General features: G+C 51.4%; 1 protein-coding gene across 2 annotated transcripts; it reads right to left on the reverse strand.

Moving 5' to 3' along the window:
• Nucleotides 1-675: 675 nt before the first annotated feature.
• LOC108927104 (fibroblast growth factor 8-like) lies at nt 676-7273 on the reverse strand. Of its 2 annotated transcripts, none has more exons than XM_018740162.2 (5): nt 6535-7273; nt 5599-5635; nt 4579-4759; nt 4023-4129; nt 676-1378 (listed from the first exon to the last, which is right to left on the reverse strand). In XM_018740162.2, the coding sequence occupies exons 1-5, from the start codon at nt 6564-6566 to the stop codon at nt 1106-1108; spliced, it is 630 nt and encodes a 209-aa protein (XP_018595678.1). In that variant the 5' UTR covers nt 6567-7273; the 3' UTR covers nt 676-1105. The 2 variants fall into 2 exon arrangements, with proteins under 2 accessions (XP_018595678.1, XP_018595679.1); XM_018740163.2 differs by having other exon boundaries at nt 4013-4129.
• Between the last annotated feature and the right edge of the window lie 8862 nt (nt 7274-16135).

A 16135-nucleotide genomic window follows, 5' to 3' on the forward strand; every position in this document is an offset into this window, starting at 1 on the left:
AGGTGTGTGTTTGCGGGACGTTGCAGGTGTCGGGCGCGACTCTGTAAAGCGGATGAAAGCATCAAAGGTGCGACTTTTCCCACAGCAGCAGGAGGACATCAGATCTGATCACACAGAAAGACAGAGAGCTGCATGTGAACTGCGTGATGCTCCAAAACATGCGCGTGCGCACACACACACACCTGTCCTCGTGCACATGGGGACACACCACCTTCTCGGGGCCGTGCGATCAGCGGAGTGCGTTTCCACTGGGTCTGGCTGTGGTGTGGGAGAAAGGTGGTGGGAAGAAGACCCCCGCACTGCCACCCCACCCCGGCCCCCCCGGGCAGGAAAGAAGACGCTCACTTACGGAGGAGTGATTTTAGGAAGAAAACCGTAAATACAGCAAGGGGCGCATTGGTAAAAGCAGCTGCCTCTTACTCCAAAGTTCAAATACCACCTCTTGCTGTGGTACCCTTGTCCAGGTACTAACCTCGAAATGTTACAGTAAAAATTACTGTGTTCTATAAATGGGTAAATCAGTGTATGAAGTGTAACACTTTATAAGTCACTTTGGAGAGAAGTGTCAAATAAAAGAATAAATGAAGATTTAAAGAATCCAGAGCAAAATGATGTGTGTTGATCTCGTTGTGTCGGCCGGTGCTGCACAGGTTTGACTCCCCTTGGAGGCAGAGCTGTTCGCTGCTCCGGCTGTCGGCGCGAGAGCTGCCGCGCTATGCTGCGTGTGACGTCTGTGACCCTTTGGTGTGGAGTACAGAGAAACCAGGTGTGTCAGTTCACGATGCTGATGTCTATTTATTGCCGATTCTTAAATAAATATTTCCGCTATCAAAATCATTTTACACGTCCTTGAATAAAAATAGTTATGTGTATAAAAGCAAACACACTCAGTACAATTAGAGTTTGGTGGAACATGGAGATGTAATGCAACGTTGGGTACGTCTTTCGTGTGTCTGTCTGTCTGGGAGTGCACTGTAGCAGCCACTCCACATACACACACACAAACCAAGGCCTGTGTCTCACAGCTCGTGCCATTTCTGTTTGCACCCCAGTCTTAATGCTCAGTTCTGCCCCAGGGGGCGGGGTTTGCCGTCCATCCTGAGGCTCAGTGCTGTCCCAAGCGGCGAATGCATTTAGTCCGTCTGAAGGGGAAGCTGATGAAGTGGAACGGCCGTTGCTCGGCGACGAGGTGCCCTCGCGGCAGCCGCTTCATAAAGTGCACCTCCCGCTGGTGCTGCCGTGCGCGGAAGCCCTTTCTGGGTCGGCCGCGGCGTGTGAAGGCCATGTACCAGCTGGCGTGCTCCACGCTCTGCAGGGCCGTGTAGTTGTTCTCCAGGACGATCTCTGTGAACACGCAGTCCCTGCCCTGGCCGTTCCTCTGTGAGCGAGGCAGCGAGAACGAGAGAGAGAGAGAGAGAGAGAGAAGAGGCCACTTTGAGTCGTGTGGGATGCCGTGAGTCCCGGGCTTCGCCCCATCACCTCTCTGAGCGCAGACCATATGCTGAACACATTACGCTCTGAGATCAAGGGGCTGAGAGGTACCACAGGGGCTCCTGACACGTTGGCCCAAAGTAAACAGAAAAGTGGGGCACCGTTGCGGGTCACTTGGTTCACCGACAGCTTCTTGTGCGTCTCCACCGGGAGATCAAGGGGTCAGTAGCCAAAGCGCCGCTTCATCCAATCAGCAGTGAACACACAGTTATCCCTGCACATTGGAAGAATTAACTCTAAATTTCATTAAACCTTTAATAAGACACTTTCCTCCAAAGCAACTCGCAACGAACACTAGTGTATAGCTGACACCTTTAGCCAAGGGAATTTACAGTGTGCGATACACTGCTGTACAGTAACCCACCTACAGTCAGTCACTCTGGACAGCAGAGTAACCAGTTCACTTGAAACAAATGTGAAGATGGGGAGAACATGGAAACTCCACACTAAGTAAGCTGGGATTGAACCCAGATCCTTTCGCACCACCCATTCACTGTGAGAAGACACTTCTACTTGGTGTGCCGCTCGGCCACCATGCCACCCCTTTACACACCACTACTCAAATCAAAGCATTGACTCCCAGTTACACTTATAGTTGATTGCAAAGTCCTACTTTTGACCTATAAGGCAGTACATGGCATTGCTCCAGCTTACCTTTGTGACATTATCAATTCTTATATCCCAATAAAATATCTTTGTTTATTGGATGCAGGTTACCTTAAAGTATCTGTGATCAATAAGGCCTCAGGAGGAGGTCGCACCTTCAGTTATAGAGCACCTAAACTGTGGAATAGTCTACCAGTTACTGTCAGAAATGTCCCACGTGTCTCACCCTTTAAATCCAGGCTTAAGACTTGTATGTTCACTTTGGCACATCAATAAGCAGTATATCTCCAGTTGGCTGTGCTTTTTACTTAATACCATACCTTTCCATAATCAATTACCATTTCTTTCTTGCTGAGCCTTGTTTCGCTATGATAAGACTTGAGGAAGCCGTCCAGCCACCATACCAGCACCCCCCCCATACTGACTGAAACTGATGACCACCTGTGATGATGGACAACATGTACGTATGTGAACTGGGGGGCATCAAGTTAACACTTAGCTACAGCATTATCTTACACACAGTCTGAAACCTGCTGAGCCACCATGCCCCCCTACAGTATTATTGTTAGTTGTAAATTGGCTTAAAAGTAATTTTTAATCTAGAATGCCTAGCAAGGGTGGGGTAGGAGGTGGCCACTAGCACTTGGAGCCCCAGAAGTTCTCTTCTCCTTTGCCTTTTCGGTTGGGATTTTTTTGTTCCCTTCCTCCGTGGCCAGTAGGCAAACTTATACCTTCAGTAACTGCTTGGATAATGTATTACTCTAGTATATAGTCAATTATCTTGTTTGTTTATTTGTCTAATGCATTTGTTCAGCACCCTGTGCCACTGTGTGAGAAAAGCTCTATAAAAATTAATTTAATTGAATTAATTGTGTATCAGTTCAGGGTAAGTGACTTGATCAAGGCCACTATAGCAGGAAGTTGGATTCAAACCCGGGTCCTTCCTGTGCAAGACAATGACTCTAGCCACTGCACCCCAGGGGGCTATACCCATACACACCTTCCACGCTACTCATGTAGGGTTCTGGCTACATGATACCCCTAGCAGGGAGCTGGGAGGTTCTGGGGAGGGGAAGGAGATGGGAAGGAGGGGTCGTCCCAGTTTCAGTGTACATTGACAGAACCAATAGCAACCAACAGCTCACAGTAAAAACCAGATCCCACTCACTGGACTCCATCTGGCGAAGCCACGTGAACAAGGAGCTGTGGAGGTGTGGAGCCCCAAGTGGCCCTGGGGATGTGATCACTGACCCAGTCAGTGCTGCACTCAGGACTTACGTGACACACAGTTCCTTCCTCTGCTGCCTCCTTCATTCAGTGTACAGCTGCAAGAGTCAAAGAACTTAAACCTCAAAACCAACAGGAGCTGCTCAGTCCCAGCAGCCCTGCAAGAGCGCTGAGCTCCTCCATCTCTGGCTGCTTGGTGGTTACATTCATACGGGTCCAAAGTCAAAGTCTGTAGCTTCTCAGTTTTGGCCCTAGAGTGGTGGGATGAGCTCCCTGTGTTTCTCTGAGCTGCTGAATCCCTCCAACATTCACAAAGGGTCTCAAACCCACTGCTCTCCTGATTTCCCGACAGCTTCATAAATGAGTCCAACACCATCTGCTGTGATCATCTACATATTTGCAGTTTGAATGCCACTTCTATAGGAGCTACTGGAGGGATGTGAACCAGCAACGTAGTGGTGTCACACACACAAGTTGTGTGTCCATAGTACTGTGTGTGTCTAAAGCTCTTCGTCTGTTGGTGGTTCTCTTTTGTTTACTTTGAGCTGTGTGTCATTTTGGAGAAAAGTATCTGCCAAATGAACACAGAGTCGCTTTCTGAAGAGACAGTATATACACACACGCACAGTATACACCGTATCAATAAAGTTATGTGCTTCCCCTTCCTTCCCATGTGCTTCTCAGACACCTGCAGGTACCTTCCCAATGAGCTTCCCCCTGTTGTCCATGCAGATGTAGAATCCGGTCTCCTCTCCCTTGATTCGGACCCGACTCCCAAAGGTATCCGTCTCCACGATGAGCTTCGCTGAGGGAACAAAGACAAACATTGCAGTGACCGCAGGGACTGGTTCGCATCCCCGGCGGAGTCTCCGGAAGCCTAAATGGTCAGAAAATGAGAAAGCCACGTGAAGCTGAAGCCAGGAACGACGGTTACATTGTGGCTCGATCGCTATTTACATCACCTGCATCACCTGCATCATGAGCACAGAGACTTGGTGGGGAAAAAACTTTGCAGCTTTAGCATGGCATGGGAGCCACCCACCCGCACGCACGGTCTCAGCCCTGTGCAGATGACAGAGCTGTGTGTGCGTGTGTGCTGTGCGTGTGCCTGCAGACAAATCACAGCGCTTTTACAAATTACAGCAGTTCCGTTTTTTTTACACTGCTAACTCGGGCTCTTCGCTCGGAGCTGGGCGTCACTTTGCAGAAAACATGAAGATGCTCTTCGCAGGTTCGATCGGCCACGAGCCTCACCGTGCGCGTCCCCGTCTTCGGCCATAGCGTCCACGCGCCTGTCCTCGAGAACGCGCACGTGCTTGCCGCTCGCCCTGCTGTACAGCTGGTACGTCCTGGTCAGCCTGCGGCTCAGCCGGTCCGTCACCGCGCTCTGCTCGCTCACGTGGCGCGTGAAGTTGGGCGGGGCCTGGGGGCTCACCTGCGCGAGACGGAATAATAAGCGCAGAGACGTGGTGCTGGGTTGGCGCGAGACTCGAGTCAGGCTTCTCTCGGTCTGGGCGGTCGAGTCGCACGCGGTCGGATGTGCACGCGCCTCACCACGTGAAACATTAAGGACAGACACTATTACGTATTAGTATTAGTAGTGATTCCTAATGAAGTCACCGCCGCTCTGCTCTCCTCATCCGATCGGATGTGCAACCTCACCGCGCCCCCCGCGGAGGAGGAAGTGACTGTCAGTGACGATGTTTTCAGGCCACACGTGGCCCCAAAAAATCCCTCCCTCCGAAGTTAGCCGTGAGCCGTGAACCGTCAGGTTGCTGGTTCGAGTCTGCCGAGTCGTGGTGCTCTTTACACTCTTTAAGAGTGACACCCACTTTGGGCCAGCAGGTGGCGGCGCCCTGCCCTTGGAATCGAATGGCCCCGGGTTCGAACGTGGCTTTAAATTAAAGTGTCCTTGGAGAGGAGAGAAGCGAAGTGCGGAAGTGCGCGCGCTCGTGTGTGCTGCTGTATACTGCAGATGTGTGACTGACTGGTGCAGGCACTTTACCGCTCCGCAGTGTGTGTAACTCTGTCATTCACAGTGACAGTGTGTGTGTGTCACTCACTCAGTGTGTCACTCACACACTCTCTCTTTCGCGAATGACCACACGGCCACTTGAAAGCTGCGCGCCGACAGCGAGCGAAGGATGGAAGAACAAACAATGTCAGAAAAATATGCAAATCGTGCAGAGAAGTGTTGCTGGAGTGATGAACACGGTGTATTTTCTGCGAGATGGACGTACGCGTCTGAAACGTGAAAGGTGAAAGCGCGCGTACCTGAGCGCAGCAGCAAATCACGAAGAAGCCGAGAAACCTGAAAGGAAAGAAAATCCATCAGAGGAAATATATTTACAGATGAATTATTCTGGATTTTGTCACACATACACACACACACACATTTTCAGAACCGCTTGTCCCATACGGGGTCACGGGGAACAGGAGCCTAACCCGGCAACACAGGGCGTAAGGCCGGAGGGGGAGGGGACACACCCAGGACGGGACGCCAGTCCGTCACAACAAGGCACCCCAAGCGGGACTCGAACCCCAGACCCACCGGAGAGCAGGACTGCGGTCCAACCCACTGCGCCACCGCACCCCCTGTCACACATACATTTACAGTTTAATTATTCGACATTGCGGGCCCGTTAATTACATTCATTATAGGGTCGCTGGACGCAAATAAATCCACGTCCAGGTTTGCACCTGCGGCTCTCGAATACCGTGGTAACAACTGCCTGGCAGAGTACTGCAAAGTTCTGGCGAACCGGGACGAAATTGTCAACGTATTAGCGTCTGGCGGCTGTAGGGTTCTTATAAATAGCTCTTTAAGTTCACTTAACACTGTTTTTGTCTACTATGCCCGGGGGGGCACTGGCGCTCGGACCCCCAGAGGATTTTTTCTTCTTTTCTCCTTTGCTTTCCCTCTGAGGCCAGTTGTCTTACTTACAGCTTTAATAATTAATATGGTTATTGCAAAAATTTTATTTACAGGCAGCCTGTGTTTGTTTTATGCCTCTGATCTTTTGTTCGACTCTGTCCTGTGCGAAAAGAGCTTTATGAAAACACGTCTAAACTTCAGTGGAACTCAAGTTATTCTGCATAGTGGGATTCGAAAGCTCACCTTGTATCCATTCCTCTGGATTGTGCCTTGCACGCACGTACACATGTACAGTTCCCTACAGGGGCTACAAATAGCCCGGCTACTGTACTTACAGCACGCGCGCGCGCGGCGATGGGATGGACATCCTGAGTCCCGCGCGCTCCCGGATCCTCGGGCACTTGTCACTTTGCTCCCGTCCTGTCCGAGAGGTTCCTCGAACACTGATGGACTCAGTCCCGCTGCTTTCAGTTTTTGCCCCCGGGCATCTTCAGGAGGAAACGTATTTCAAAGTGCAGGTAAAGTCCGAGGCTCTTTCTGGGTGAACAAGTGTCACTTGGCAGAGGGACGAAAAGGGAGGAAAAGTGGACAAATGGCACCAGGGAGCGAAAGGACGAGAGACTGACTGGGGCGCGTCGGTCAGAGACGCGCTGTGATTTTGTGAGGGAAAAAAGGATTGATGAAAAGGATGCTGATGTCGGAAGCGCAACTAATGATCTAGGTGCGTGTGCGTGTGCGTGTGTGCGCGCCTGCTCGTCTGTCTGTCCTGTCTGTGTGTTTCACTGCCACTGTCCGTCGGTCCTTCCTCCCTGAGTGAACGAGCGGGCGTCCCGGTGGTCGCCCTGTGGCGCGCGCGTTTGAAGCCTGATGACGTGGGGTCGCTCCGCGGGCTCCGTGGACTCTGTGGACTCCGTGGGATCTCCTTGTCCGAACATCTCCTGGTGCTCAGAGTCCGTCCCTCCGGAAGGTCGCACCCGGGATAAAGCGCAGCCCAGAAAAAACACCCCCTTCTCATGAGAACAAAGGAGCCCCCTCCCCCTGCAAGAGAAGGATCCCCTCACCTGGGCAAGTCCAGCACCCTGGGAGGAGTTTCAGTAAAATCATGTGTATAAATAAAATAAGTTATTAATGAAACGCCCCTGGGAGGAGTTACAAAGAGCAGCTGAAATTATATATAAATTATATTATTATTATTATTATATACATTTTCATGGTCAATCGCTTTGGAGGAACGCGCCAGCTAAATGAATACTGTAAAACAAATCTGTAAATAAAGTATAAAGAACAAATAAAGAAACACAACAGAAGTAGTATAAACTAATCAAACACAATGGGACGATATCTAATGCAGTGGAACCTCGGAACTCGAACTTAATTCGTTCCAGAAGGGTGTTCGAGTTCTGAAAAGTTCGAGTTCTGAATCAATTTTTCCCATAAAAAATTTTAATTGGATTAATCCATTCCAGACCCTGAAATGACTGCATATTTAAACCTATATACATACATATCTGATGCTAAAACCATAAATATCAAGTGTAAAACCCAGTGCAAATCGTGGATGTAGGCTTTTCCACACTGTGCTGCAGCCAGATCAACCACGCAAACACCTCTGTCGTGTTTTTCAATTATTTCCTTTTTATCCTCTCTGTCGTGGCTCTCGCTATTTTCCCTTTTGGCTCGTTGCTTTCACTAGCAACCTTCTTAGGACCCATGATGGCTTATTTAATATAAGATATAAAAAGCACAAAAACACGCGGAAATTCACAGCACAACTGAGCGAGATGTCCACTCGGCGAGTTTCCAGCCAAGACTGACTCACAGCGAGTCATACGCGTCTTACGCACGCTTTATTTTACGGGAAAAAAAGACGCGGCACGTGTCCCACAGGTTTTAGCCTCAAAGGTTCATGGGTTCGAATTCTGAGACGTTGTTTTTTCTCGAACAACTCGTTCGAGTTCCAAGGTTCCACTGTAGTTGTTATATCCTGTACTGTATATCGTAAATTATGCAATGTATGCACATTTAACTACTCAGAAAAATGTAATTACGTGGTGCCGCAGCGGGCTTGGCCGGGTCCTACTCGCTGGTGGGTCTGGGGTTCGAGTCCCGCTTGGGGTGCCCTGTGACGGACTGGCATCCCGTCCTGGGTGTGTCCCCTCCCCCTCCGGCCTTACGCCCTGTGTTGCCGGGTTAGGCTCCGGCTCCCCTCGACCGAATGGGACAGCGGTTTCAGACGACGTGTTTGTGTCCGACTGGTTTTAGCCAGAAAGGTTAATTGGTTCGAGTTCTGAGACATTGTTTTTTCTCGAACAACTCGTTCGAGTTCCGAATTCTTGGAATTCAGAAGCGTTCGAATTCCGAGGTTCCACTGTAATTTAGAAAGAATATGAAATGTGTTGCATGTGATGATGGTTTGTCGTTTCCTTTATCTGTGTTTCTTCGGAGCACTTAAGGAATAAAATATTGTCTACACGTTTAAATTTACCTTAATTTACCCACATGTGCACCTAGGCGATTCGGGGTCGGGAGTCGAACCAGCGACCTTCGGGTGCAAGAGCAGCAGATGCAACCATTGCGCTACCGACTTCCCCCCAACTACCTACCCCACGTGACACAGCTTGTAAAACAATATTATAAATACAGTAGTGTACGTTGATAACGCACATGTTACATGTACAGTGAAACCCTCCTCCCCCCCCCACGCGCTCGGACTTGTGGAGCCGCACGCGCATCACATCAATAAAGTTCATATTAAAGTGAGTAATGAGTATTTAAAGTCAGAGCTCACCTGTGCGCCGGGTCACCTGTACACAAGAACATGAAGTACAGTGCTGCACGTGTGTGTGTGTGTGTGTGTGTGTGTGTATGAATGGTCGCAGAGCAACTGACTGCATTCACACAATTAACAAGTTTTTGACTCAGAACGGTTAAAATGTTCTTGTTAAAATACTAAAATGCTCATCAAAAGTTGCATGATGTTCAGTATTCGCTGTAACAGTCAGCCTCATTTTCACACTACAATGAACACAGTAATATTAAGGCGTCAAAGTAACCAATATACATAATCAATATAACATCAAAAGCAATCGTTTTTGAACGAATAAGTCAAATTGAGTACAAATATCTGTTTAAACTGTGAAATCGTGTACAAACAATATTGCCTTTGGCAACTAAATGAAAAAATGGGAAAATAATGTTATATGTAAAACATTTGAGAAAAGTGAATAAGAAACAGCCGCTGTTTTTGTCTTTGTTCCGAAACGCTCTCGGCCAATAGCGGATCGGCTCCGCGGGAGGTCGCCACGCCTACCTGTGGGACATCGATCGATCTCGCGCCTGTTACAGCGCCCCCTGCAGGATGGCAAGACCGCAGCAGAGGTGTGTTTGTCCACAGCTGAGCGAGCACCTGAGTGCAACCCCAGGTGTACCTGAGGAATCCCCCCTCCACAGCCCCCCGACCTCACCCACACACATCTACATCTTTATTTTTTGTCCCAGTGCAGTTCAGGAAGCACAGAAAGTAAAAGTCAACTGCTGAACCTTGTTTTTACCGCAAGAACCCCAGTATACTGCACTGCACTGGGTAATAAAGGTGTCTTCTAGATGTGTCCATTTAACATGCAAATGAGTCTCCCTTTGTACCGTGGTAGAAGCTGAAGTGTCTGAGAGGCAGAGGGGCGGAGCTGCTGGGGACCTTCACAGGGGTCCTGACAGCTGTCAGAACAGGAGGGGTTGGGGGTGGGGGGGGGATTGACAGCTGCGGCACATCAGCTACCTGTCGCTCATACTCTCCGCTAACCTCTGAGTGGCAGGACCCTGTGGGGGGGCGTGGCTCCTGTCCGTCAGGCTCCCAGTGTGTCGCTAATGACCACCTGAGTCGCACACTGTGTGACCTCAGTTCCCCTGGGGGGGGGTCTGGGGGGGTACAGTCAAACAGACAACCTGAAGATGGTCACACTGAACTGACCAGAGTAGTGTGATGGACTGAGTGATGGCGACACTTTAGAAAGAGCAGGCTGTGGACACACACACACACACACACACACACACACGCGCACAGAGTGATGCTGAGACCCACTCAAGGAGCACCTCCCCCGACGCGAAGTTGCAGTTCGGGTTTTTTGACCTTTATCCTGGTGCAAAAACATCACGTTCCATAAAAATGGACCTTAAAACCAAAGGGGTGTAAAGAAATTACCGCAAGGTGCTGAAAAGGGAAGCCGTACCTGTTGGTTTGAACCCTGCGGTGATTCTGTTCAACAGCAGTATCATTACCCAGTGACCCAGCGCAACTGGATGTTATTCTTCGACTACAAACACCAGTTTACAAGTAGCTGAGCTTTGATTATTAATGGCTCCGATAATTACATTTACATTTATTCACTCAGCAGATGCTTTTCTCCAAAGCAACTTACAATGGATACTATGTAGTGTTACCAGCCCACACACCTTATTCACTGCAGTGACTTACACTGGGTCACTCATCCGAACATCAGTGGAACACACACACTCTTTCGGTTACTCACACACTGTGAGTGAACCTGAACAGCATGTCTTTGGAGTGTGGGAGGAAACCAGAGCACCCGGAGGAAACCCATGGATACACGGGGAGAACATGCAAACTCCACACGTTCTCAAACCCACGTTCTCTCGCACCACTCAGGCGCTGTGAGACAGCAGCGCTACTAATTAGTGCAATTGGCTGCTGATCGCATTCTGCTTTTGGGCTCAACCTCATTCTTTGTGTTTAAAAGGCAACAATTTAACATATTTGGTGAAAAAATGGGAGAGTCTTTATGGAGGAAAACATTATTTCTTTTTCAATATGTACCTTCATTAGAGTTCTGCTGCAGGAGGGAGATTCGAACCCAAACCACAACACCACCTGGTGACACCATTGAAGTGAAGCAACTTATACTAGGAGGGTTAGTGCCACCACATGAGAGGTGCCCCACCCCGCCCCACCCCACCATGTCGGACTGCTCTTTGCCCAGCCGGGCATCATGGGAGCGCAGGTGCGTCTCAGTGACATCAGTGACTCTGTCAGTGGCTCCGCGGCATCGACGGGGGGGTCACTGCTCCTCCCAGCCTCCCCTCCGAGAGCCAGAGAGACGCCTCAGCGGCAGGTTTCTGCCCTCATCTCACCTGGGGGTCCAGAGCATGAACCGGTTCCTTGTCCATCCATGGGCCTGCGGTTCGAGAGGCGTGTCGGGTGTCCCGCTGTTGTGTACCCGGGTCCCACGGTGATACGAGCGGGACTGAGCCCCTTGACAGCAGAGGGGCCCAGCTGGGCCGAGGGCTCGGACCCCTCACCGGAAGCCGCAGGGGTCTGACAGCAGCTGTCAGGGGTGCGAGGAGCGCTGATCCATCATCCTGCCCACCCTGACACTGAGGGCTACACACCCAGCAGCACAGCGCCACCCAGCTGCGGTCCTGTGGAGCGGAAAAACACCCCCGCAGCTCAGGGGACAGCGAGGCCTCACCTGGGAGGACGGGTGGACGAAGGATTGCTCCGTGTCTTACTCTTTCTGCACGCGCCCAGACCAGCTCCTGCCGCCTTCTGGGTTTCACTTACAACGCACCTTCACCGGAGCCTCGTTGGACGGGTCGCCACTGACTGCTTTGCTCTCATTGGCCGATTCTACATGGCCTCAAGTCCTCATTGGCCGGCCCGAATCCTAGCGCTCCCTCCACACAGCCACGTCCACATGTTTGCCCTCACGTCTTTGGGCGGATTTGGGTCTCGATCAACATTTCGATCAATGTCCTTCAGCGACACAGCGGGTAGCACTGGTGCCACAGCTCCTGGGCTGCGGGTTCGAATCCTGATCAGCCTGTGTGGAGTTTGCATGTTTTGCACACATTCTTGTGGGTTTCTGCTGGTGGCGGCGAACCACTCCTGTACCATGCTGTACCTGGAAAGTGACACAAGTGGTTTTCCCCACACTCTTAATGAGGGTTTATAGTTACTACCTGATGCCCGCACGCTGCACGTCACCTGGGAATGTGCTGTGCCTGCTCTTTAGTGACCCTCCTCCCCACCTTTTTCCACCCGGTGGGGTCCATCTCACTGCCCCTGTCGGTGTAAAGCAGGGTGTCCCAGGCAGAGCCGCACATGGGCCCTGCAGAGGGGGGGAGCGATGTGAAGTGTCGACGGGCACCGTGTCGGAGCGGAGGTGTGTTCGCTGCCGCCCCCTCCGGACTCCCGGGGCCCGAGCTGCTCCCTTTGATGCTCGACTCCTCGGCCACACAATCACTCTGAAGTCCACAGGAAGTGGGACGCACTCGACACCCACAGCCCGGTGACAATGGTCGTCATCTAATTAGAGCGCATTAGCAGTGGGCGCCATGAAGGGAAGGTCTTGCGTCGCTCCGGTGCGGCTTTGTTCTCTCCGACAGGACCGTAAAGTGGTCCTCAAAGCGGGCTGTTGTACGGCACCCTGGGAAAGGACATTGTTATTCGCAGCACCGCCACATCGCAGCTGCCTGAGAACTGGGGCCATTTGTGCAGCTCTGGGGTGCGACACGTGCGCACGCACACACACACACACACACACACACACACACACACACACACACACTCCCCGGTGAGACACACAACTGTGACACATAGTGTTGGACCCTCCCACCAGTAAAAACAGTGAGACGAGTGATGGTCCGAAGGGCTGCCCGCGAACAACCTCAGCTCATGCGCACTGCTGTCGCCTGGTCTGACTGCGAGGTATAAAAGTGAAGGGGAAAATGTTTTGCTCACAAAACTAAGTCACTCACAAAAAATTTAAAAAAGAAAAAATGTTTCATTAAATTTACATGTATTAATTTATCAGATGCTCCTTGTGTGTGCTCCAGCTTGTGTGTGTGGCACCACCGTGTTGCTGGTTCACATCCCTCCAGTAGCTCCTACAGAAGTGGCGTTCAAACAGCAGATACATAGATGATCATAGCAGATGGTGTTGGACTCATTGATGGAGCTGTCAGGAGACTGGGAGAGAAGTGGCTCTCAAAGAGATGGGTTTGAGACCCTTCTTTGGTTTGGGAGGAGAGACTCAGCAGTTCCCGGGAGACATGCGGAGCTCATTCCATCACATCGGGGACCAAACTGAGAACCGAAACACTTTTGGACCTCTGTGAGTGGGACTACTAAACAGACAGATGTGGAGGAGCTCAGTGCTCTTGCTGGGTTGTGGGGACTGATCAGCTCCTGTAGGTGTTGGGCTTCAGCTCCGCTGACGGTCTTGTAGACCATGACAGGAGAGTCAAACTGAATGCGGACAGAACGAGGAAGCCAGTGCGGAGGAACGAGGAAGGATCACATAGGATCATTTCCTAGCAGGTTCACTGTGGCTCCGCTCCGCTGCGTACAGCAAACCGCTCAAGCTTTTCGGAAAGCGGTTAAGGCTCCTGTCAGCCTCCCTGCAGCGACACTGCTCCCTCTTGTGGGCTTTCCCACTCATTACAGTGTCCGCAAGTAAGCGGCAGGCTACACGAAGCTGCAATGACGAGACATATTTCTCATGTTTTCTCAGTGTAAATTCAGTGTATGAATTCTTTATTGACACATGAAAACTGTGTTTCTATACCTTCTGACAGCGATGCGTCTTTACTGTGTTTTACTGCATAACTCTTCATTCTTTCCAGGACTGTACACTCACCCCTCACACTCTGGGCTGCTTGCGGGCACATCGGGTGGCACTCGGACCTGTTCTTGTCGACAAAGACGTTTGTCAGTCGAAAGCTCATAATCAGGGATCCACAGTATGTGAAATTTCCAGTGTCCGGTGTCCCAGTGTCCAGGTTTACCCTCCAGTGTCTCACCTTTTCAGAGCCTCGGCAATGCTACGATTCACCGTCTGTGATGATTCTCTACCATTTCTCTATTCTCCCAAAATCTGGATGTGCAGATCCAGAAAAATCTTTTGTGTTTTTATTTGTTCAGCTGCCAGTGTTAATTTGGACACATTTAACTCCTGAAACGTGATGTTATTCTTTTATTTTCTCCTGTGCAAAGTCCCCCTTACTGTGAATGACCGCAGCGAGAGGTCAGATGTACTGCGCTCCCATGTACGTGCCGCCACATCCCTAGTCTCCATCCAAAGCTCCTCACCACGGCGCCGTGAAGCTGCTCCGGAGCGGGATGTGATCCAAGCGCGGCGGCACGCGCTCACCGCCGGGGCAAGGCTCCCGGGGGTCAAGGCCCCGTCCCTGAGCCTCCAGCATCGTCACGTCTCTCGGCGGGATTTTCACGGACAGGAGCTGCCGAGCTCAATAACGAGGAGCAGGCGAGTGCCGAGGGGAACCGGACCGAGTGCCGCCGGTGGGCCTTGAACTGCCGAGCACTGGAACTCCGCTGTCTAAGAAGGCCGGGGCTCAGCACTCGTCCCCCGCAATCGCTCCCGATGCTCAACAGCCGCATGGTCACCGAGTCCCAGACCACGCGGCCGGAGGTGCTGCATTTCAAAATATTTTACCTTCATCTCATTTCAAGCGACATGAACCCAGATCGATTTACACACTTAAAATAAGCGCTGCTCTGTTCACGAGCACCTATGAAACACCCAGTGCTCTTATGTCCGGTAAGTCGGTGAAACGAGGAGGTGGAGTGCAGGAGAGAGGGGTTTCGATCCAAAACACGGGGGACGACCTACTGGAACAGGTGTGACTTGTTCAGCACAGGTGGGTGAAACGCAGGGCAGCTGGACACTGGACAAGTGTCTCAATGACAGGGGACCATACTGAGGACACAGCTTTGAAAGGACAATAACTGAGGGTGACGGAAAACTCTTCTGCCTGTAACATTAACAGATGCACTTTTTTCTCTATGGGTGCAGTGAGTTCACAGCGGGACACACACTGCGGGACACGCACTGCCGGAGAGACACTGCGGGACACACACTGCCGGGGAGACATTGCAGGACATACACTGCGGGACATCCTTCCAATTTGGAGAATGACAAGATGCCTTTTACTGGCACCTCTCAGTAAAAACAAGTATTAGCGCTGAGCGTTAGACTGTTACTAAAGCACTAGCGTTGAGCGCTTCCCATCCTGGGCCAGAGTCCAGCGGACGCTTCGTAGCTGCTGCGGAGCGCTCCCCCACCGGGGCACTTCGGCACACGACAGGTGGAGGTCGGTGGTGGTCAAACATGCTGCGTACGGGTGCGAGCTGGGCGTGGCCAGACCTTCTTTCAGTCTCACTTCAATGGACACAAAGTCCCCTTTTACCAGATGCACAGGTGAGAGCACGTGGGGACACGGGAGCACTTCGGGGCGCCGCCGTCTTTCGGCGTCGCAGACCGTTCCCTTCCGTGCCGCGACGGTATTTCTCGACAAGCCCGCAGCTCTTTATTTCGGAGCGAAGGACACGGTCCGAGGGGTCACGGTCGGAGAGCGGAGGGCGAGTGCTTCGGAATGCAAAGCAGAGAATATTTCCATAGAAACGAGCACCTGGGTTCCAAAGTGCTTCCCAGTAAAGCACTTGAGCCACACGGTGTTTAGATTAATTAAAATTCAGCGGAGAAAAGTCTCTCATTAAACATGGAGCGCAGAGACTTGGGCTCAATGGGCTCCTCTCATCTCTAAAGTTCTTATGTTCTTAAGATCTTATGGTCTTATGCTCTTACCATGACGGAACTGCCGAGCTGTGTGACCCCTCAGGCCCCGCAGCCCAAAGCACCGGTCAGCAGAGCACCCTGGAAGGGAGCAAGAGAGCAGCTGTGCTGCACATCTGTCCTGGACGCCCGCGTTGTGGCTGAGGGGGAAACCAAAGTAAAACCACCAGCGGTGAGAGCATCGCGGCGGGGGACCAGTTGTGAGCACGTGGCCTCGGCACAGAGCAACAGGCAGGATGGAGGAGAAAGGGCACTGGGTAGTGCACGTGCGCACGCAGACACACACACACACACACACACACACACACACGTCACTCTGCACCCAAAA

The sequence above is a fragment of the Scleropages formosus genome, chromosome 4, assembly GCF_900964775.1.
Source record: "Scleropages formosus chromosome 4, fSclFor1.1, whole genome shotgun sequence".
NCBI lineage: Eukaryota > Metazoa > Chordata > Actinopteri > Osteoglossiformes > Osteoglossidae > Scleropages > Scleropages formosus.

Bases quoted from the DNA above. Each gene is read 5' to 3' on its own strand.
- LOC108927104 (XM_018740162.2), bottom strand. From the start codon at position 6,566: ATGTCCATCCCATCGCCGCGCGCGCGCGTGCT. The intron at 4,130-4,578 runs GTGAGGCTCGTG...TTGTTCCCTCAG, and splicing joins CGAAGACGGGGACGCGCACG to CGAAGCTCATCGTGGAGACG. The intron at 1,379-4,022 runs GTACCTGCAGGT...CCTCGCTCACAG, and splicing joins GGGGGAAGCTCATTGGGAAG to AGGAACGGCCAGGGCAGGGA.